Source organism: Hetaerina americana, unplaced genomic scaffold (assembly GCF_022747635.1).
Source record: "Hetaerina americana unplaced genomic scaffold, ioHetAmer1.1.p SCAF_9, whole genome shotgun sequence".
Classification (NCBI taxonomy): domain Eukaryota; kingdom Metazoa; phylum Arthropoda; class Insecta; order Odonata; family Calopterygidae; genus Hetaerina; species Hetaerina americana.
The window spans coordinates 26,491,696-26,506,405 of record NW_027287538.1 but is presented as its reverse complement, the minus strand read 5'-3'; the positions used below and the strand labels follow the sequence as shown (position 1 = coordinate 26,506,405).

Sequence of the window (14,710 nt, the reverse complement as noted above, 5' to 3'; positions counted from 1 at the left end):
GGGTGGCGAGGGGGAAATATCGGCCGATCGTGCGATTATGTCCATACTTCCTGGCCGCACGTCCCCTGGGAGTATTATTCAATCTGGGCAGGCAAAAAGGATTCCTCCTGCTACACTCATGATTCCCTGCGAAAGACGAATGATGACCGTGTGACGAGCATTACCGCGCTGAAAGGTAACGGATGCCAAAAAAATATCGATTGGATAAATGGCTCGGATGCCATTATGTCCAATGACGTCAGAACCGCCATAGAGGCGGTGCGCTTTCTTCTTAGGAAAATTGACTCTCTTATTTTTGGAGTGGGATGGGATGGCATCGAAGTTTCTCATAAATAATGTGTCTGACACAACTTTCTGCGGCGGTAAACGATGCTTCTCTAGACCCAAAACTCCTGTAAATGTTCCTCTGTTTTGCTATTATCACTTCAGTTCCCTGTAATGTTGATATAAAACCTCAAAGATGGTTTTACTATCGCCTAATCTATCGTCTGATCTCAGTCGCAAACAAAACCAAGACCAGAGCAAAGGGATCAATCGGTTGATTGGTGTCTTGCAACATTTGAGAGGTAGTTTATTTTCTTGCAGAGTGGTTCAATTGTCGTTGAACAGGTGTACCAACTGTCAAACAGCTCCGAGACATTTCAAGCCTGCTCTCACGCGGTTATCGATGCCCGAGTCGTAAGTAATTTTTTTATACAAAGAAATAAAAAAGGTTCCTCGCCAGAAAGCAGCCGCGCTTAGGGGGCAGGCAGAATTAGATCGTGCGAAAATAAGAGCGGTCCGCCGAAACTCTTAGTCTCCGTCTTTCGGGGTGGATTTTCGGCACTCCCCACCCCCAATCCCTATCACCCGCCGCTCTCGCTGTAGCCGTCCATCGCCGACACGTTCTAAAACCCCGCAACACGTCCGCACACACTCACGCACACTCGAAGGCGGCAACCTCAGCGGCGATTGAATCGGCCATCCTTCTCACTGGGAGTATTGCGTGCCGCGCGCAATTTGCAGAGTCTTGCTTCATTGCAAGCGGGGTCATGAGAGAAGTGGGGGGGGGGCGGGTGGAGAAGAGGCGGGTGTGTGTGGGAAACGCTTAAATCTCACGCATGGTGTCGACTCCGAGGGAGGGAAAGGGTTTGGTGTTCGGCCCTCAAAATTTTGGTGGGCAGGGGTGGGGGAGGCGGATAAGGAGGGGGGAGGAGGAATGGAAACGGACTTTGAAAGGGGGGGGTGGAGGGGATGTTTGAAAGTTGAGAGAGGAAAAATGTAAAATGAATATATTTAAAAATAAAGTTAAAAAAAAACCGAGCCCATCTGCGGTAGTCCTTTCGCGACGTGAAATCCGCCGTTCACACCAGCCTATATTACTTATAAACAGCAGGAGGGGGCGCGAAAAACTGTAAATAATGATAACCACACTGCAATGCAGTGCTTTTAAAGCTTTGAACTTTTTGGACTTCTTGGGAGTCATTTAATACCTTTACACGAGCCCAAGACTTAAATTACTCCTCATTTATGGTTCGGTGATTATATTTTGATTCGTGGAACTATTCACCACGCCTCATGCACTCCGCCTTCGGACTGGCTACCAAAACATACATGCAATTTATCTTTTTGGAGAAGGTCAAACTCCTCAGCGAGAATGATTATTTTGAGGTTGAAAAAATAGGCACCGGAGTGCGAAAATTTTATAATGATCTCATGACCAAAAACGATAATTTAAACGGGTTTCGCGTTGAAGGCAATTCGGGACGGAATCTTCTTTCAGCGTCCGTCCAAATAAAGTCTGATTCGTACGTCCTTCACTTAATACGGTTTCAGGTTGTTATTTAATGTAGATCTTTCGAAAGCCAAAGACGTCTTTGTGATACCATATGATATTTGGAAACGATTCATTAGCATTTCAGACCGTAAACTGATGACGAACAGTATGTAAGTGGCTAGCAGGAGTATAGGCAAAGCACGCAGAAGTTATGAAGTTGGATGGAGTAAATTTTTAGCTTCCCGACTGGTGAAGACTGAAGGAGAATAGAGACATACCTTCCGGGAAAAAATAACCATGAAAGCAGTAAGCACTTGGGCCTAATTCATACGTCCAGGGTGGTCGTTTTGAGAGGGAGGCGAAGGGAAAGGGCGGTGGTGGTGAGACGTACTGGAGGATTTGTGACACGGAAGGAAGTGAGCGGGTAGGAGGGAGGATGTATATTGGCCCCGGCTTTCGAGATTGGCGGAAATGGAAGGCGGGGGTGGGGACTTCGGCCGTGGGGGTGAGAGGGGTGGGGCGGAGGCACGAAGCACGGCACGCCAGTGAACCGAGAGATCACGTGTGCCCTTAAAATTTAGAGGGGGAAAAAATAAACAAATTCAAAATGAAGGGAAAAAAAACAATGCCGTAAACACCAGAGGGCTTGCGCGCGCAAGTAAGACTCTCCCGTTCCCCCCTCCTACATCACCCTGCACCACACCAACCCCCGCCCACCTCTCGTCGACACAACGGGGGAAAAAACAGCCATTTCCCCCGAAGGGGGTAGCTGGCTGAGAGGTGGGGGCGGGAGGAAGAGTGGGGTGTGGGAGAGGGTAGCAGTTTGAAGGGTGACGGGGGATGGATGGGGGGGGAACACGGAGAAGGGCGTGGAGATGGGGTGGCGTTCTTGGGGCCGCGGGGGCACACCGTGGTGAAAGCGAGGGGTGCTTCTTCCCTCCACAGACCCTTCCCCCTGCCGACATCGGTCCAGTTTTGCCCGTCGTTTTTATTCGACGGTGGGAGGAGCTTGAAGTGGGAGGGGGGGAAAACAGCGAGAGGCCGAAATCCATAGGCCGCTCTAATTGCGCCCCTTCCCCCTATCCTACTCCCCCCTCCCCTAATTCCCCGACCCTCCCACCACCACACAAACCCTCCCTCACCCGCCTCCACCGGGGGCGAACAGTTTTTAACCTTCAACCTAATAGCAGGCACGTGATAGAGAGGGAGGGTGTGGGCCGAGGGTATAAGTGGAGGAAGGAAACAATGGGAAGATGGAGGCGCGTGGGTTCGAAGCCGGTAGAACAAAATTTCCTCCACTTCGTGGAATGGTGGAGAAATCGCGTAATATACGCTGCGGCGTGCCGAAGACGCCTCCGGAGAAAATTATCTCACTTCTTTCTGGACATTGGGACAGTTTGAAAAGAGAGAAAAATGGAACGCGGGAAGCAAAATCAGTTTTTAATCACATCAATTGAATGAGACTTCTCCCTTCAATATAGTTACCCTCCAGCCTGGTTTTATTTGGGATTGAAAGTTAGTCGAAACTCGCTCCTTGGATGTCTCCCGTCTCAAGACATCAGTTCATTTAAAATTAAAGAATTCCTTTTAAATAAACTTTAAATCTAATGAAATAACACTCCATGTGGAAAAACTATACCCTGAAATGGTATATCAACTTTTAAGTCCGCGCATCACCCTCATTACGATAGCTCTGCGTTCAAGATGAGCGCGGGTGTCTTCACTCATTCGACATTAAATAGGCACTGATGAAATTACTCTCCTACTCAAAAGAATACGAGGTGAAAGTTCACTCTCAAGCTAAAGTTCCTGCACCCATCGTCAATATTAGACCGCTGCTCATCGGAACTCTTTAATTCATCTATGACCAATTTTTCCATTAGGGACATTCTGGCAAAAAAAATGTTCAAAAAGAGTAGAAAGTAAAGTAAACTGAGAAGTAAAGGTTGAATAAATGAATAATTATCTATGATGCAACATGACCGATTACTAATATTCTCATCTGCCCGCCCCGTTGTAATAAAATGGACCAATCGCGGCATAGCAGCAATGCATCTTTCAGTTAAAAATGGATAATAAATGTAAAAAGAACTCAAATTTTGGCCAAACGTAGATATTATTTCTTAGAGGCGATCTGTTTTTGGTCATTGAAAACCCTTCGAAGAATTCATATTCCTTCAGCTTGCTACGTTGAGGGACGCTTAAGAATATTCATTTAACGCAGGTGCGATTGGATCACCAAATAGAACAATTAATTACAATAGCATCATCAAAGCATATAACAGTCGGCAGCTTTACGAAAGTGAGAACGGAATCAAAAGTACTTCCTTTACCTTAATAATAATTTGTTAAATGGCATGAAGGACTACAAATCATGCATTTACACATGAATACTGAACTGTGATTGAATTCCTCTGTTTAGTAAATAGGTTCCAGTGTTAAAGTACAAAATTTACAGAGAAAATTTACAGAAAAAAAAGCCCTAAAAGAATTATTTTGTGCACACAGATTTTGGAGACAATTTGATGTCAACCACACGAGAGGTAATTTAGATAATTTTTCACGAAATTGCTCTTGCTCCCATTTCTCCTGAGTCACTTATTTTCTTATGCGAACGGAATATTTTTCCAACCAGCAAAATAATCTGGAAACGCCTATTTAAAATATTTCCGCGCAAGAGAGGGAAATAACGGTGTGTTATTGTTCACAATCAGTAATACCATGGAAACGGGCAATCCTATTGAATGACTTGTAAGCACTCATTCCGATCTGCATCAAAGTTTCGTTCCAGTATCGACAAACTACTTGTTTTAAGACGTTTTTGTAATCCGCAGTAAAACGTGCCGAGGGAACCTCTTGGTTAGGCTCAAGAAACGATTTCACACATTTTACACCGCGGCACCGGGAAAGCCGTTGTCCCGCGTTCAAGGCCGTAAAGGGTGAAGTAATGGCACTAAATTTTGATGACTCCTCTACTTCCACTGGCAATAATGTTTCGCCAATGAAAGCGCCAATTACAAAACATAACAGCTCATACAAAGAGACTTGCATCTGTAAAGTGGAGAACTTATAGAGAGGAAAAGATGGTCTCCGAGAAATTCACCACGGAACATATTTTGTCAGAAAATCGCAAATCAAACGCATGGTAACGCACGGTACTCTGCTCCCGGATATCGATTCGCAAAAGATAACAAGAATTATCCTGCATCTATCAAAATGTGAGGATCAATCTAATATTATTGACAATATGAGCTCGTTCCATTTCGCTTTAGATAGTTCAAAAACTTTATGGAGGGATAAAAGCCAAGTTTAAAAAAAAATAGGAGAATTGTCTAAGTGAATGACCATAAGTGTTACGTGTACTATGGCATGAGATACCTATTTTTCGATAGTTAGAAATTAGCACTACCTTGTGAGGAATTTAAGATGCAAAATTAACTCCAAAAAGAAATAAAGAATATCTACTTAAGGAATTGCAAATTCAATAAACTCCATTAGTCTTGAAAAGTGATCAGTTTTGTTTCAACTTACTTCAACAAATTAGATGGATTATTAAGTACCCCGTAAGTAGTCAATGATCCTAGTTTCTGCTTCTCATATTACTCACCCAGCATTCTTAACTGATTGGAGAAACTACGCAAATAAAATCTTGGAAAGGAAATGATACTGCATTTGCATTGGTGCAATCGGAAATTCTGAAAATTTATTTTCGGTTCTGCGATGTGATCATTTCCCTCCTGTGGGTGCAGATTAAAATTTAGCTGAAAAGAACGCCGCGATAATGCAAACAAAAGGAGAATTGATTACAGCTTCGGGGGAAATCAAAACGGCAAAGCCAGGGTTATTGTAAAAATAGATCGCTTCTCAAACAATAAATTCCCGACTGGATAAATTATTAATATTCTCCAGTTATCAACCGACCAAGTGCATTTCCTAATTTCAGGTTCGGGTGCGACGATAACCTTCCCATTGTGTGCTTTTCGCGTCCTTACCAGTTAGGGGGAGGGAAAAAAGGCGAATCCTTTTTTTTATTTAAAGCGGCAGATAAATCACGCGAATAAATTATTCATCCGCACGGTTCATCAACCCCGAGCACCCGAAGCGCAGTTTAATGGGAAAAGCAAGCAGGGGGAAGGGGGAGAAAGGAAGGAGGAAAGGGTGGGTGAGAAGGGAGCGGAGGTGGGGGTAGGAGGAGGAGGAATGGATGAGGAACTCGGACTAATGAATCGTGAATCGGGAATAAGGGGACACGTTCGGAATTGCATAATAAGAGAGCCACCCGGCAAGGCTGGATACGGAATAATAATAATATTTGCGGCAAGCGACATTTTTTTCGAGGGGGGAGCAGGGGGGGGTAGATCGAAAGGGAGGAAAAACCGGCAATCGGATGGAAACGCATTTTTATTTTTAAAGAAAAAAAATAAATAAACTGCGCAGGAAACGCGCGCGGTTGGTCGGGCGGCGAAAAGAAAAACACTCCGGCAAACGAATAATTTGGCACCACGCTTGTGTCGGCTGAGTTTTTTGGATGCCCCCAATGGGGGAAGTTTCAGAGGGGGGAGGGATGAAGAGGGGAAGGGGGAGGGACCAGGAGCGATTTGGAAGTGGTGTGGGCAGAAGCAAAGGTGACCGAGGTCGGGTTGCCTTCCTCCCTTCGGCCAACACCGGCATTTCGAGGGAGATTATGCATTCATGCGAACCCGAAAAATATTCACAACTTTGCGGAGGAAAGTCAAACTTGGCCACGAGTCGTTAATAACGAACCTTTTTCTCCCTCTCACCCTGAATGAAGAAGGTTGATTTGAAATATGGAATAGCCACTGGTAAAAAGGAGCGGGAGGACGTTGGAGAGCGAAAGAGGAAGTTATTTGAAACGATGGCGCCCGAAAAAAGATATTCATGAGAATCATTAATAAAATTTAAATCAATACAAGTGTTAGCCGAGGGGAAGATAAATAATCATAACGAACGCCAAACAATGTTTGCGGAAACGGCCTTAACGAAGCCAAGGATAATGGGAAGGAGACCAATTGAAGTTGTAGCAACGCAAATATCTGATTTAAAATAATTAGCTCAGGGGGAAATGACTAATTTTCATTAATCATGCGTACACTGGGCTGGACGTGAGGTTAAGAGCATTTCCTTTCGTTTTTCGAATTATGGGCTTTAATTCTATCGAGGGAGTATTTATTTCGAAAATCTCCACCTGAAATACGGCTATTTTTTATAACCTGTTCTTGATTACGGGTGACAAATTGTGATAAAGAGTTAATGTGAGGGTTTCAATGACAAAAAAACAAATTTTCGCCTCCTTCGCCTTCAGCGATAATGGCGAAGCGCTGCACTGGTTCCATGTATGAAGTTGATTGTGGCCACGGAAGCGAAAATATGCATTTGCTGGTCACTAACGTATGACTTGACTTGTCACCCTGGCATAAGTTATTGATTTTAGCCAAAAATATTTCCATTATGCTTGCTATTTTGAATATTTTTTTATTTAATTAGGATTTTGCTGTTCGAAATTTTTACTTTCGACAAGAAGCAACACTATGTACTTATCTCTAATTCATTCGGACATTAACGAAATGCAATACAAAAGCTTTCCGTTAAAGGTAGGCACTAAATAATCCTCTGGTATCAATGCAATCTTCAAACCAGTATCGGCCAAATGCCTTGAATTAAAACCGTGAATTTATGCGGAGAAAAGTCGGAATATCTTGCAAGCGACGTCAGGTGGCGACCGACCTCTTAACGCACATACCGGATCCCCTTGCTGAAAATCGCCGGGCTAAAGAGCAAGAGAATGTTGTAGCCGGAGTGAATGGAAGAACACATTTTTAGAGGAGACAGGTCAAAAGTACAAGAGAAGTACCAACGGCCCGGGGAGGAGTAAGAAAGGACTATCCGCTAAGGACGAAAGCAAAAAGAAAGAGAAAAAAAAGGCGCTTATAAAAAGGTTCCCTCGTGCATGCGACCGATTGGAAGGCACTGTTTGGACGTAACACCTTTATTTATTTGAGTTTATTCCTCAGGGGAGTGGAGGGGAAATGGCACGGAATGGTGGGAACGATGTTACGTCTCCGAACGCACTCGCATACATTGCATCTCCTCGGGAGTCTCGGGTTGACCAAGGAGCGCAATCCCATTCCACACCCCTCCCTCGAATGACAAACGTCGCGCTGTCGTTATAAAGAAGGGGACGGAATGAGTGCAACCCTTCCCATCTGGGCTTTGGGAAGGGGAGGAGAGAACGGATACTCAAGCGGGGGAGAGGACTTCTGATATCTTAAGGTGAAGACGTTTCGGCGACATGGCAATGGCGTTGTATCGCTGCTACCACTCACCACGACGGAAGGAGGGCCTATCCTGAGCTGAATCCTCGAGAGAGAATGGTCTACACCCCCGTCCTGGTATTTTCCCTTCACGCCTGGAGCGATCCATGGTTAAAGTCGTCCCCTAGCGATACACTGGATAAGAAGATTTTTCTCGGCAGCGCGGGGAATGTGACGCCGGGCAGACGGCCGTGTTAGCGAATCTAAGCCGAGGGTAGCCGTCGTCAGATTCGCACCGGTCACGAGAGGAACCATCGAAGAGGGCGAGAGTTTCCATCAAAATAGTTCCTCTTCCCAGGAATATTTCAGCCGACATATTCTCAAAGCACCGCCACGCAGGTAGAAGAGACGGCACCATAATAACCGACCAGAGGAAAAAAGTCTCACCTTTAATCAAGAGACGATTTTTAAGTATTTAGATCTAAAATAATTTTGATGAAAAAAAAGCATCGAAATGATAAAAAAACACCGAATTGCGACTAAAAGTAAATGAGATCGCAAAGGCTTCTGTGACACTTAAAGAGCCCCACCGTCCATGCAGATAACGGAGACGACTGATTGAACGAGTACGGGGAACTTTTTACGGTGACAAACATATGCAGAATCACACAAAATAGCCTCGTCCACGAGATGTAAGGGCAGAAACTAAGCGGACATAAAAGCATTACGGCCCTCGGAATAAAGCAATATTGCTTATTTCATTCGGCCCGAAGAAAACGTCCACTTAAAAATAAGGAGGCAGCCCCGTGGGAGATAAGAGCGGCGTCACTTAATGGCCGTGAGAGGCTCGGATGGATTAAATTTAACGACGCGCAAAATGGCGGAACCCTTCGGAGCATGGACGGATGGAAGCGGGATGGAGGTGAATGAAACACCGGCGACGGATCGACATCGACAAAATGAACGCCGGCGGCGACGGTTTCTTTCTCCGCGATGGAATTTCCACTTGGGCACCCTGCACCTTGTAAGGCGCGGAGAGGACGCACGCGAGAGAACGGACTCAACAGAATTGAAATATTTTACGAGAACAGAATCGAGTCGGTTGATATCAGGAGAGTATGAGATAGAGAGACGGAGAGGAATAAATGAAACGGAGGAGAATGAAAAAGAGTTAAGTCGCGGGGAGGGACACCGCGGTGGGGAGCGCTCGCGGACGTAACACGACACGGCTTTCACAAACCGTAGATAGCGAGAGGAGGCGCATTGCGCGACGAAATGATGAGAACGGGAATAAGCCATAGATGAGGCGGGTTGATTAAGAACTAATTTCGTCGGCCGAGCATAATAAACACATTCGCGCGGCTGCTCAGGTGGATTGAGGCGTTCCCCAACAGGGCCTTTGCATATGCATAAATAAACTCCTTATAATGGGGGCGGGATGATAGTTTCGGAGGGGAAAAAAATTATGTATCAAGGAAAAAAACACGGGAGATAGGCTTTTGAGGTGTGTGAGTGCTTGTGCGTGAGGAGAAGAGGAACGTGCTTGGGGAGCCGTGAGATGGAGGGGCGCTCCATCGGGTCGTAAATTCAGACTAAATGGCTTTCCATCTCTCCCACCCTTCTTCCCGCAGCACTTTATGGTGTCCCTACCCGACGACATTGCTGAAAGTGATGCAGTGATACGGAGCAAACTGGAAAGTGAAACGACACAACACAGCGAAGTGCTCTAGGATAAATACGCCAACTTTCCGTCATGGAATATGTCCATTGTGATTAAAGAAAAACATGAAGGAAACGACGATTCTGTGGAAATATCGAGATCAGCATTGCGTGAAAATAAAAGAACGGATCCCTAAAACGGCGTTAAGATTTCAATTCGTCACTGGAAAATGCAAATGGAAATAAAAGACAAAAGTTGGTGTGTAATGAGGCCTTCGGTTGAGCCCGAAAGAGCTCGATTGTTATCAATGACTGGACATCGAAATCCAAATTTTGAAATTTCAAAATCCAACGGCTAAGGAATTATTCCTGCTTTTTCGATGGTTCGTTTTTGACGTAATAATGAACCGTGGCTCCTATTTTTGGTCCAGCACGCGGAAATTCTCAATAATTTGATCAAAATTCCGAAAAATATGAGAAGAATGTCTGCATTTGTCAAATCACACGTCGTTCAAAATTTCATTGGAGAGCGAGGAAAAAAAAAGAATGGGGCACTGAATGATCGCCAAACCTCAAGGTCAGACGTCCAAAACGTGGCAAAATACCATGCTCATATATCTTACTTATCAAAGGAGAAAATGAGACATATTTAAAATGTTGATGTTAGCACATAAAAGAGAAAATTACTTTGGTTGTACTTCTATAAAATCCAAGTTACAAACAACAATACCTAGAATTAAATGTTAGTATTTGAAATGAATATCCTTGATTTATGGCGAGAAAATATTTTGCAAAGAGACTACCTGAAATAAATGCACTTAAATGTATCATTTCAAGGCATTCGAAGCAGGAATATATCGAGATCTTAAAAGCCAAGAGAGATTTTAACGCCTACGTACAGAAGTTCTTCTTACCGGTTTTTGCGATATCTTGGCACTCACAAAATGAATCAACATATATTTCTATTCCAATAGCCGTTTACATGCCGAAATCAAACTTATCCTGCTTGACAATGCAGTTTTTTTAGGAGAAAATATCACTATGCTTACAGTTATTGGTGCAAAAAGACCAATAAAATTTTATCACCTTCATTAATTTGGAGAAAATATTTGATAATGCTGACTGGAAAAAATAGCGACTTTTTACAATATGTACTTGTTGCAATCATGTTGAAAGAATAGAGACCGGAATACATTTTGAATTTGGTCATTAATTATCAGCATAACTTATATTTAAAAAATAATGAAATTAAATACATTTTTAAATCAGTGAGTTGTAACATCAAGCTATTTGGAAGCATCCTTGCTAATGACAGAAATTCCTGAGAAAAATGTTAACCTCCATGAAATATACTGAAATAACAAAATATTTAGATTAAGGAATATTTTATGCAAAATAACGATTTGTAGAATAAAGCACGGGAGAATGGTAAAGAAAATATTTCAAGGAAATAGGGTAATCTACCAGTATAAAATTCTTCCGACAGTAAGCAACACAAGTTTTAAAGTAGGCAAACAGTAAATACAAACATATGCACACCTACACCGAGCATGAGGTTTTATGTTTGTAAGGAATGAGCAATAAATCCAGCAGAAAAGGGAAACGTAATGAAAATGTGGTAGCAGATCAGTTTTCGTAGCATTTGTGATAAAAGGATTCTTAAGTTTTCAACGATAGGATAACCAGTTATTCAAGTACATTGTTGCAAAGTATGTGCAGCAAAAATTAAGTTAGTTAAGATTTCCGATATAAAGTGGGGGGAAAGAAATTCATTTCTATTTAAACCAATATGAAACTAAATTATAGGTAGGTATTAAAACAATGGACAAAGGATTTATTTTCTCCACGCAATAACCTTAATGGAGTAAGTGACATGGCATTGCTCTTCTGTCACTGATTGTGCATGTCCTTCACCGTTGCAATTATTTACAAATAAGTACGCCACATGGTAAACGTTTAAAGGCATACAAACTGTTGCAGGGACTTCTAAGTTTCAGACAACTCTATAACTGTTTCTTCATGAAACGGACGTAAAAATTCTCTCGAAATGATGAAGGGCATTTAAATAATTAATAAAACATTAATGGTCGAAGACTAGCCGGTATAAGCAATTAATTTTGATGCACGGGACACGTCGGAGGTGGAAGATGGCGCTGAGAGATCTTCAAGGAAGGGAGACGAGGCGGCGGGGGCAAGAGGTCGCGGTTTTTATTTCCCTACGGCCCCTCTAAGGCAGCGGTACACCACAGACGCCTGTTTCGCTTGGGCACGGCCCGTCTGCGGTAAGAGCCCTTGTGGAGGGACGGGGAGGGGGTGGCGGTGGTGGATTTAGGGGCGAGATGGGGACCAGGTGAGGGACTTAAGCGCCCTCTTCACTCCCTCCGTGCGACTCGAGCACCGGCAAGGATGGGGGAGAAGGCGAGAAGGTTAAGCGAACGTAGATAGAGATGATATTCAATGAGGAAGACGAGAGGAAAGAAGTGACGAAAGAAAGGGAATAAAGCTGATTATTTTTACCTCAGAAAAGTGAACGATATTCTGGAATGACCGTAGCGCCAGAGCCATTCCAGAATATCGCTCAAAATTACATTTAAAAACTATTAAAATCTAAATCGTACACGTACCCATGTTATAATACATCATTGAAATTTAATTGGCTTTTGTGAGATAAAGTACACATTTTCGATTATAATTATGATATTTCCTGATTTGAAAGATATGTCACGATACGCCCAGCATTTCTCAATGCTCCAGTGGACGAAGTTTTTAAATGATTTCAATTGCTCTCAAAGAAGCCATTATTTATATCAGAGGATAATATTTCTCATACCATGAGGTAAATTACTATGGCGATGATAATTAAGAAGAACTTCAAAGAATATCTGTTTACATATCTCCAATCTAAGGACTTATTATCTTTCCTCCGCATAATTTACATAGAGCCTCCTCGAGTTTTCCACCAGGTCAGGTATTTCGCTGAAAACGCTTCGAAGGCTAACCCTGCCATCTAGTTCAGAGGATTTCTCAGCTTCTAAGCCCATACCGTACAGTGCTCTACGCCCTGAGGAAGAATACAGCGTTAGCCTTCGAAACAACAGCTTACCCGATCGAAACTCCGATAAGACTTCACATTTATCTATTACCCTTAACTGAATTATAAATTATCTCAGCCTTACATATCACTACCGAGATATTCTGGATTCATTTTCATAATCTAATAATATAAAAAAACAATCAAACTGCATCCCTATTTCTCCCACCACCTTCGGACAGCGGGGTGGCCTTCCCAACTTGCACGTAGATGCAGATGAAGGGAGAGGGACGAGGAGTCGTGGGGGAGGGGGAAGGAGGATTTTAGGTGGGAAGAAGTGGAGGGGGTAGGGTTTAGCGGGTGAGAAAGAGAGAGGGTGGGAAATGGAGGAATGGGGAACTTCGCGGAGGGAACGGAGGCGAGGGGGGGGGCAGGAGTTTCGGAGCTGGTCGAAAACAGCCGTGGGAGAATATAAAGACGAAACCATGCGCGTCCGCTGGTATTTTCCTCCCCACATCTCTCCCTTCCCCACACCCCCTTTGGCCAAAATTGGTCCCCACTCACTCACCAACATCCCACCCCAAATGGAACGCCCCTTAAGGGCCCGGTCATTACCCGGAAAGCAATCCGTAATTGGCGGGAGGGAATAGTCGACCACGGGGAGTTTTATTCTTCATTTTTCGGGCGGACGGATGGATGGTGGAGGGTACTACGTATATGTGTGTCCGTAGTATGGATTGATGAGTGTTTATGCGTGCGTTATGTATACCTATGTGCTCGGGCGAGAGGAAGAGTTCGGAAATGTGCGTTTGGGAAGGGTGGCGGTAGGGAGGGAGAGCGGGTGGGGGGTTGGCGGGTAGGGCGTGGGGATGAGGGGAGACCCCGCGAGACGTGGGGGTGACGGTGTACGCTTGCTCTTTATTGGCCTGGGAGGGGTGAGGCAGAGAATTGGGGGTGGGTAGGGGAGTGATTGGAAGATTCGAAGGCCAATCACCGCCTCCTTTCATGTGCCCCGATTGATGGATGGGCCGACGTGGAGGGAGAGAGAGTGGGGGTGGGTCGTAGAGAAACGCACAGGGGAGACGAGGGGAGTGGGGGTGGATGAGGGAGAGAGGGTTAAGAGTACGCCCCGGCAAGATTGCCTGGGTGGCCTCTATGGATAGGCCTCAAACATGGGCCGATTATGTTCATTTCTTATGCAGGAAAAGGTCGAATAACCGACGGCGTTTACTTGCTAGGGACAGGAGGGATGAAAGGGATTTTTTTCCCTCCAAACATCTCTTACCTTTTCCAGCTCTAGCAGGTGAAACCGGAGAACTTGTATCGCCTGCACCATCTGTCGAAAGAGAAAAATAAAAATCAAATGGGTGCTCTTTCCGCATATACATGCAAGCAAAATTTACGAAAGATGCAATGCCACATCATCATGGGCTCATATTGAATTTCCCAAAAGGCTATACACACACCAGCCTCATCATACGATATTGAACATCAAAAGGCCACGAGGCTCGCTGAAAAGCAATCGAAATCACTAATCAATATGCATGACGCCTTCTTCATTTTTTTCTGATCAAGTGAGAAGGTGTACACGTTTCCTCATGGCGATTTTAAATTTCACAACCGGTGCACCGGACTCGATATCAGCCAAACACGTCCGCAATGTTTAGTTCGCACATCGGGTTGGTCAGTGAGGAATCACCGCTTATACCTCTATTCGTCGTCGCAACATTTAAAAAAATTAACATCTTCGCCCGCCCCCCCGAAGAAGAGAGCATCTTGCCCCACTTTGAGTAACCAACTCGAGCCAACGCAATGAATGGTCGAGTCGCCAAGGAAAAGGGCAGCAGGAAGCAGGAGGCTCTCGCCAACCGACCGTGGCGAGAGTGATAGAGCAGCACATTACGCTCAAAAGACATTTTGGAAAGGGTTTCCCCGCCGATGGGATTAATCCATGAAAAGCCCTCCCCTTTTTAATCCAGAAATATAGCACAA

The 14,710-nt window shown here is 44.3% G+C and overlaps 1 protein-coding gene across 1 annotated transcript in view; it reads right to left on the bottom strand.

The window, feature by feature from the left end:
- hth (Meis homeobox homothorax) overlaps window positions 1-14,710 on the bottom strand; it is an 834,894-nt gene that overhangs the window by 703,674 nt on the left and 116,510 nt on the right. Inside the window, exon 5 of the mRNA XM_071597689.1 lies at window positions 14,004-14,054. Within this exon, the coding sequence (XP_071453790.1) occupies window positions 14,004-14,054 (51 nt within the window). The remainder of the gene's footprint in view (window positions 1-14,003; window positions 14,055-14,710) is intronic.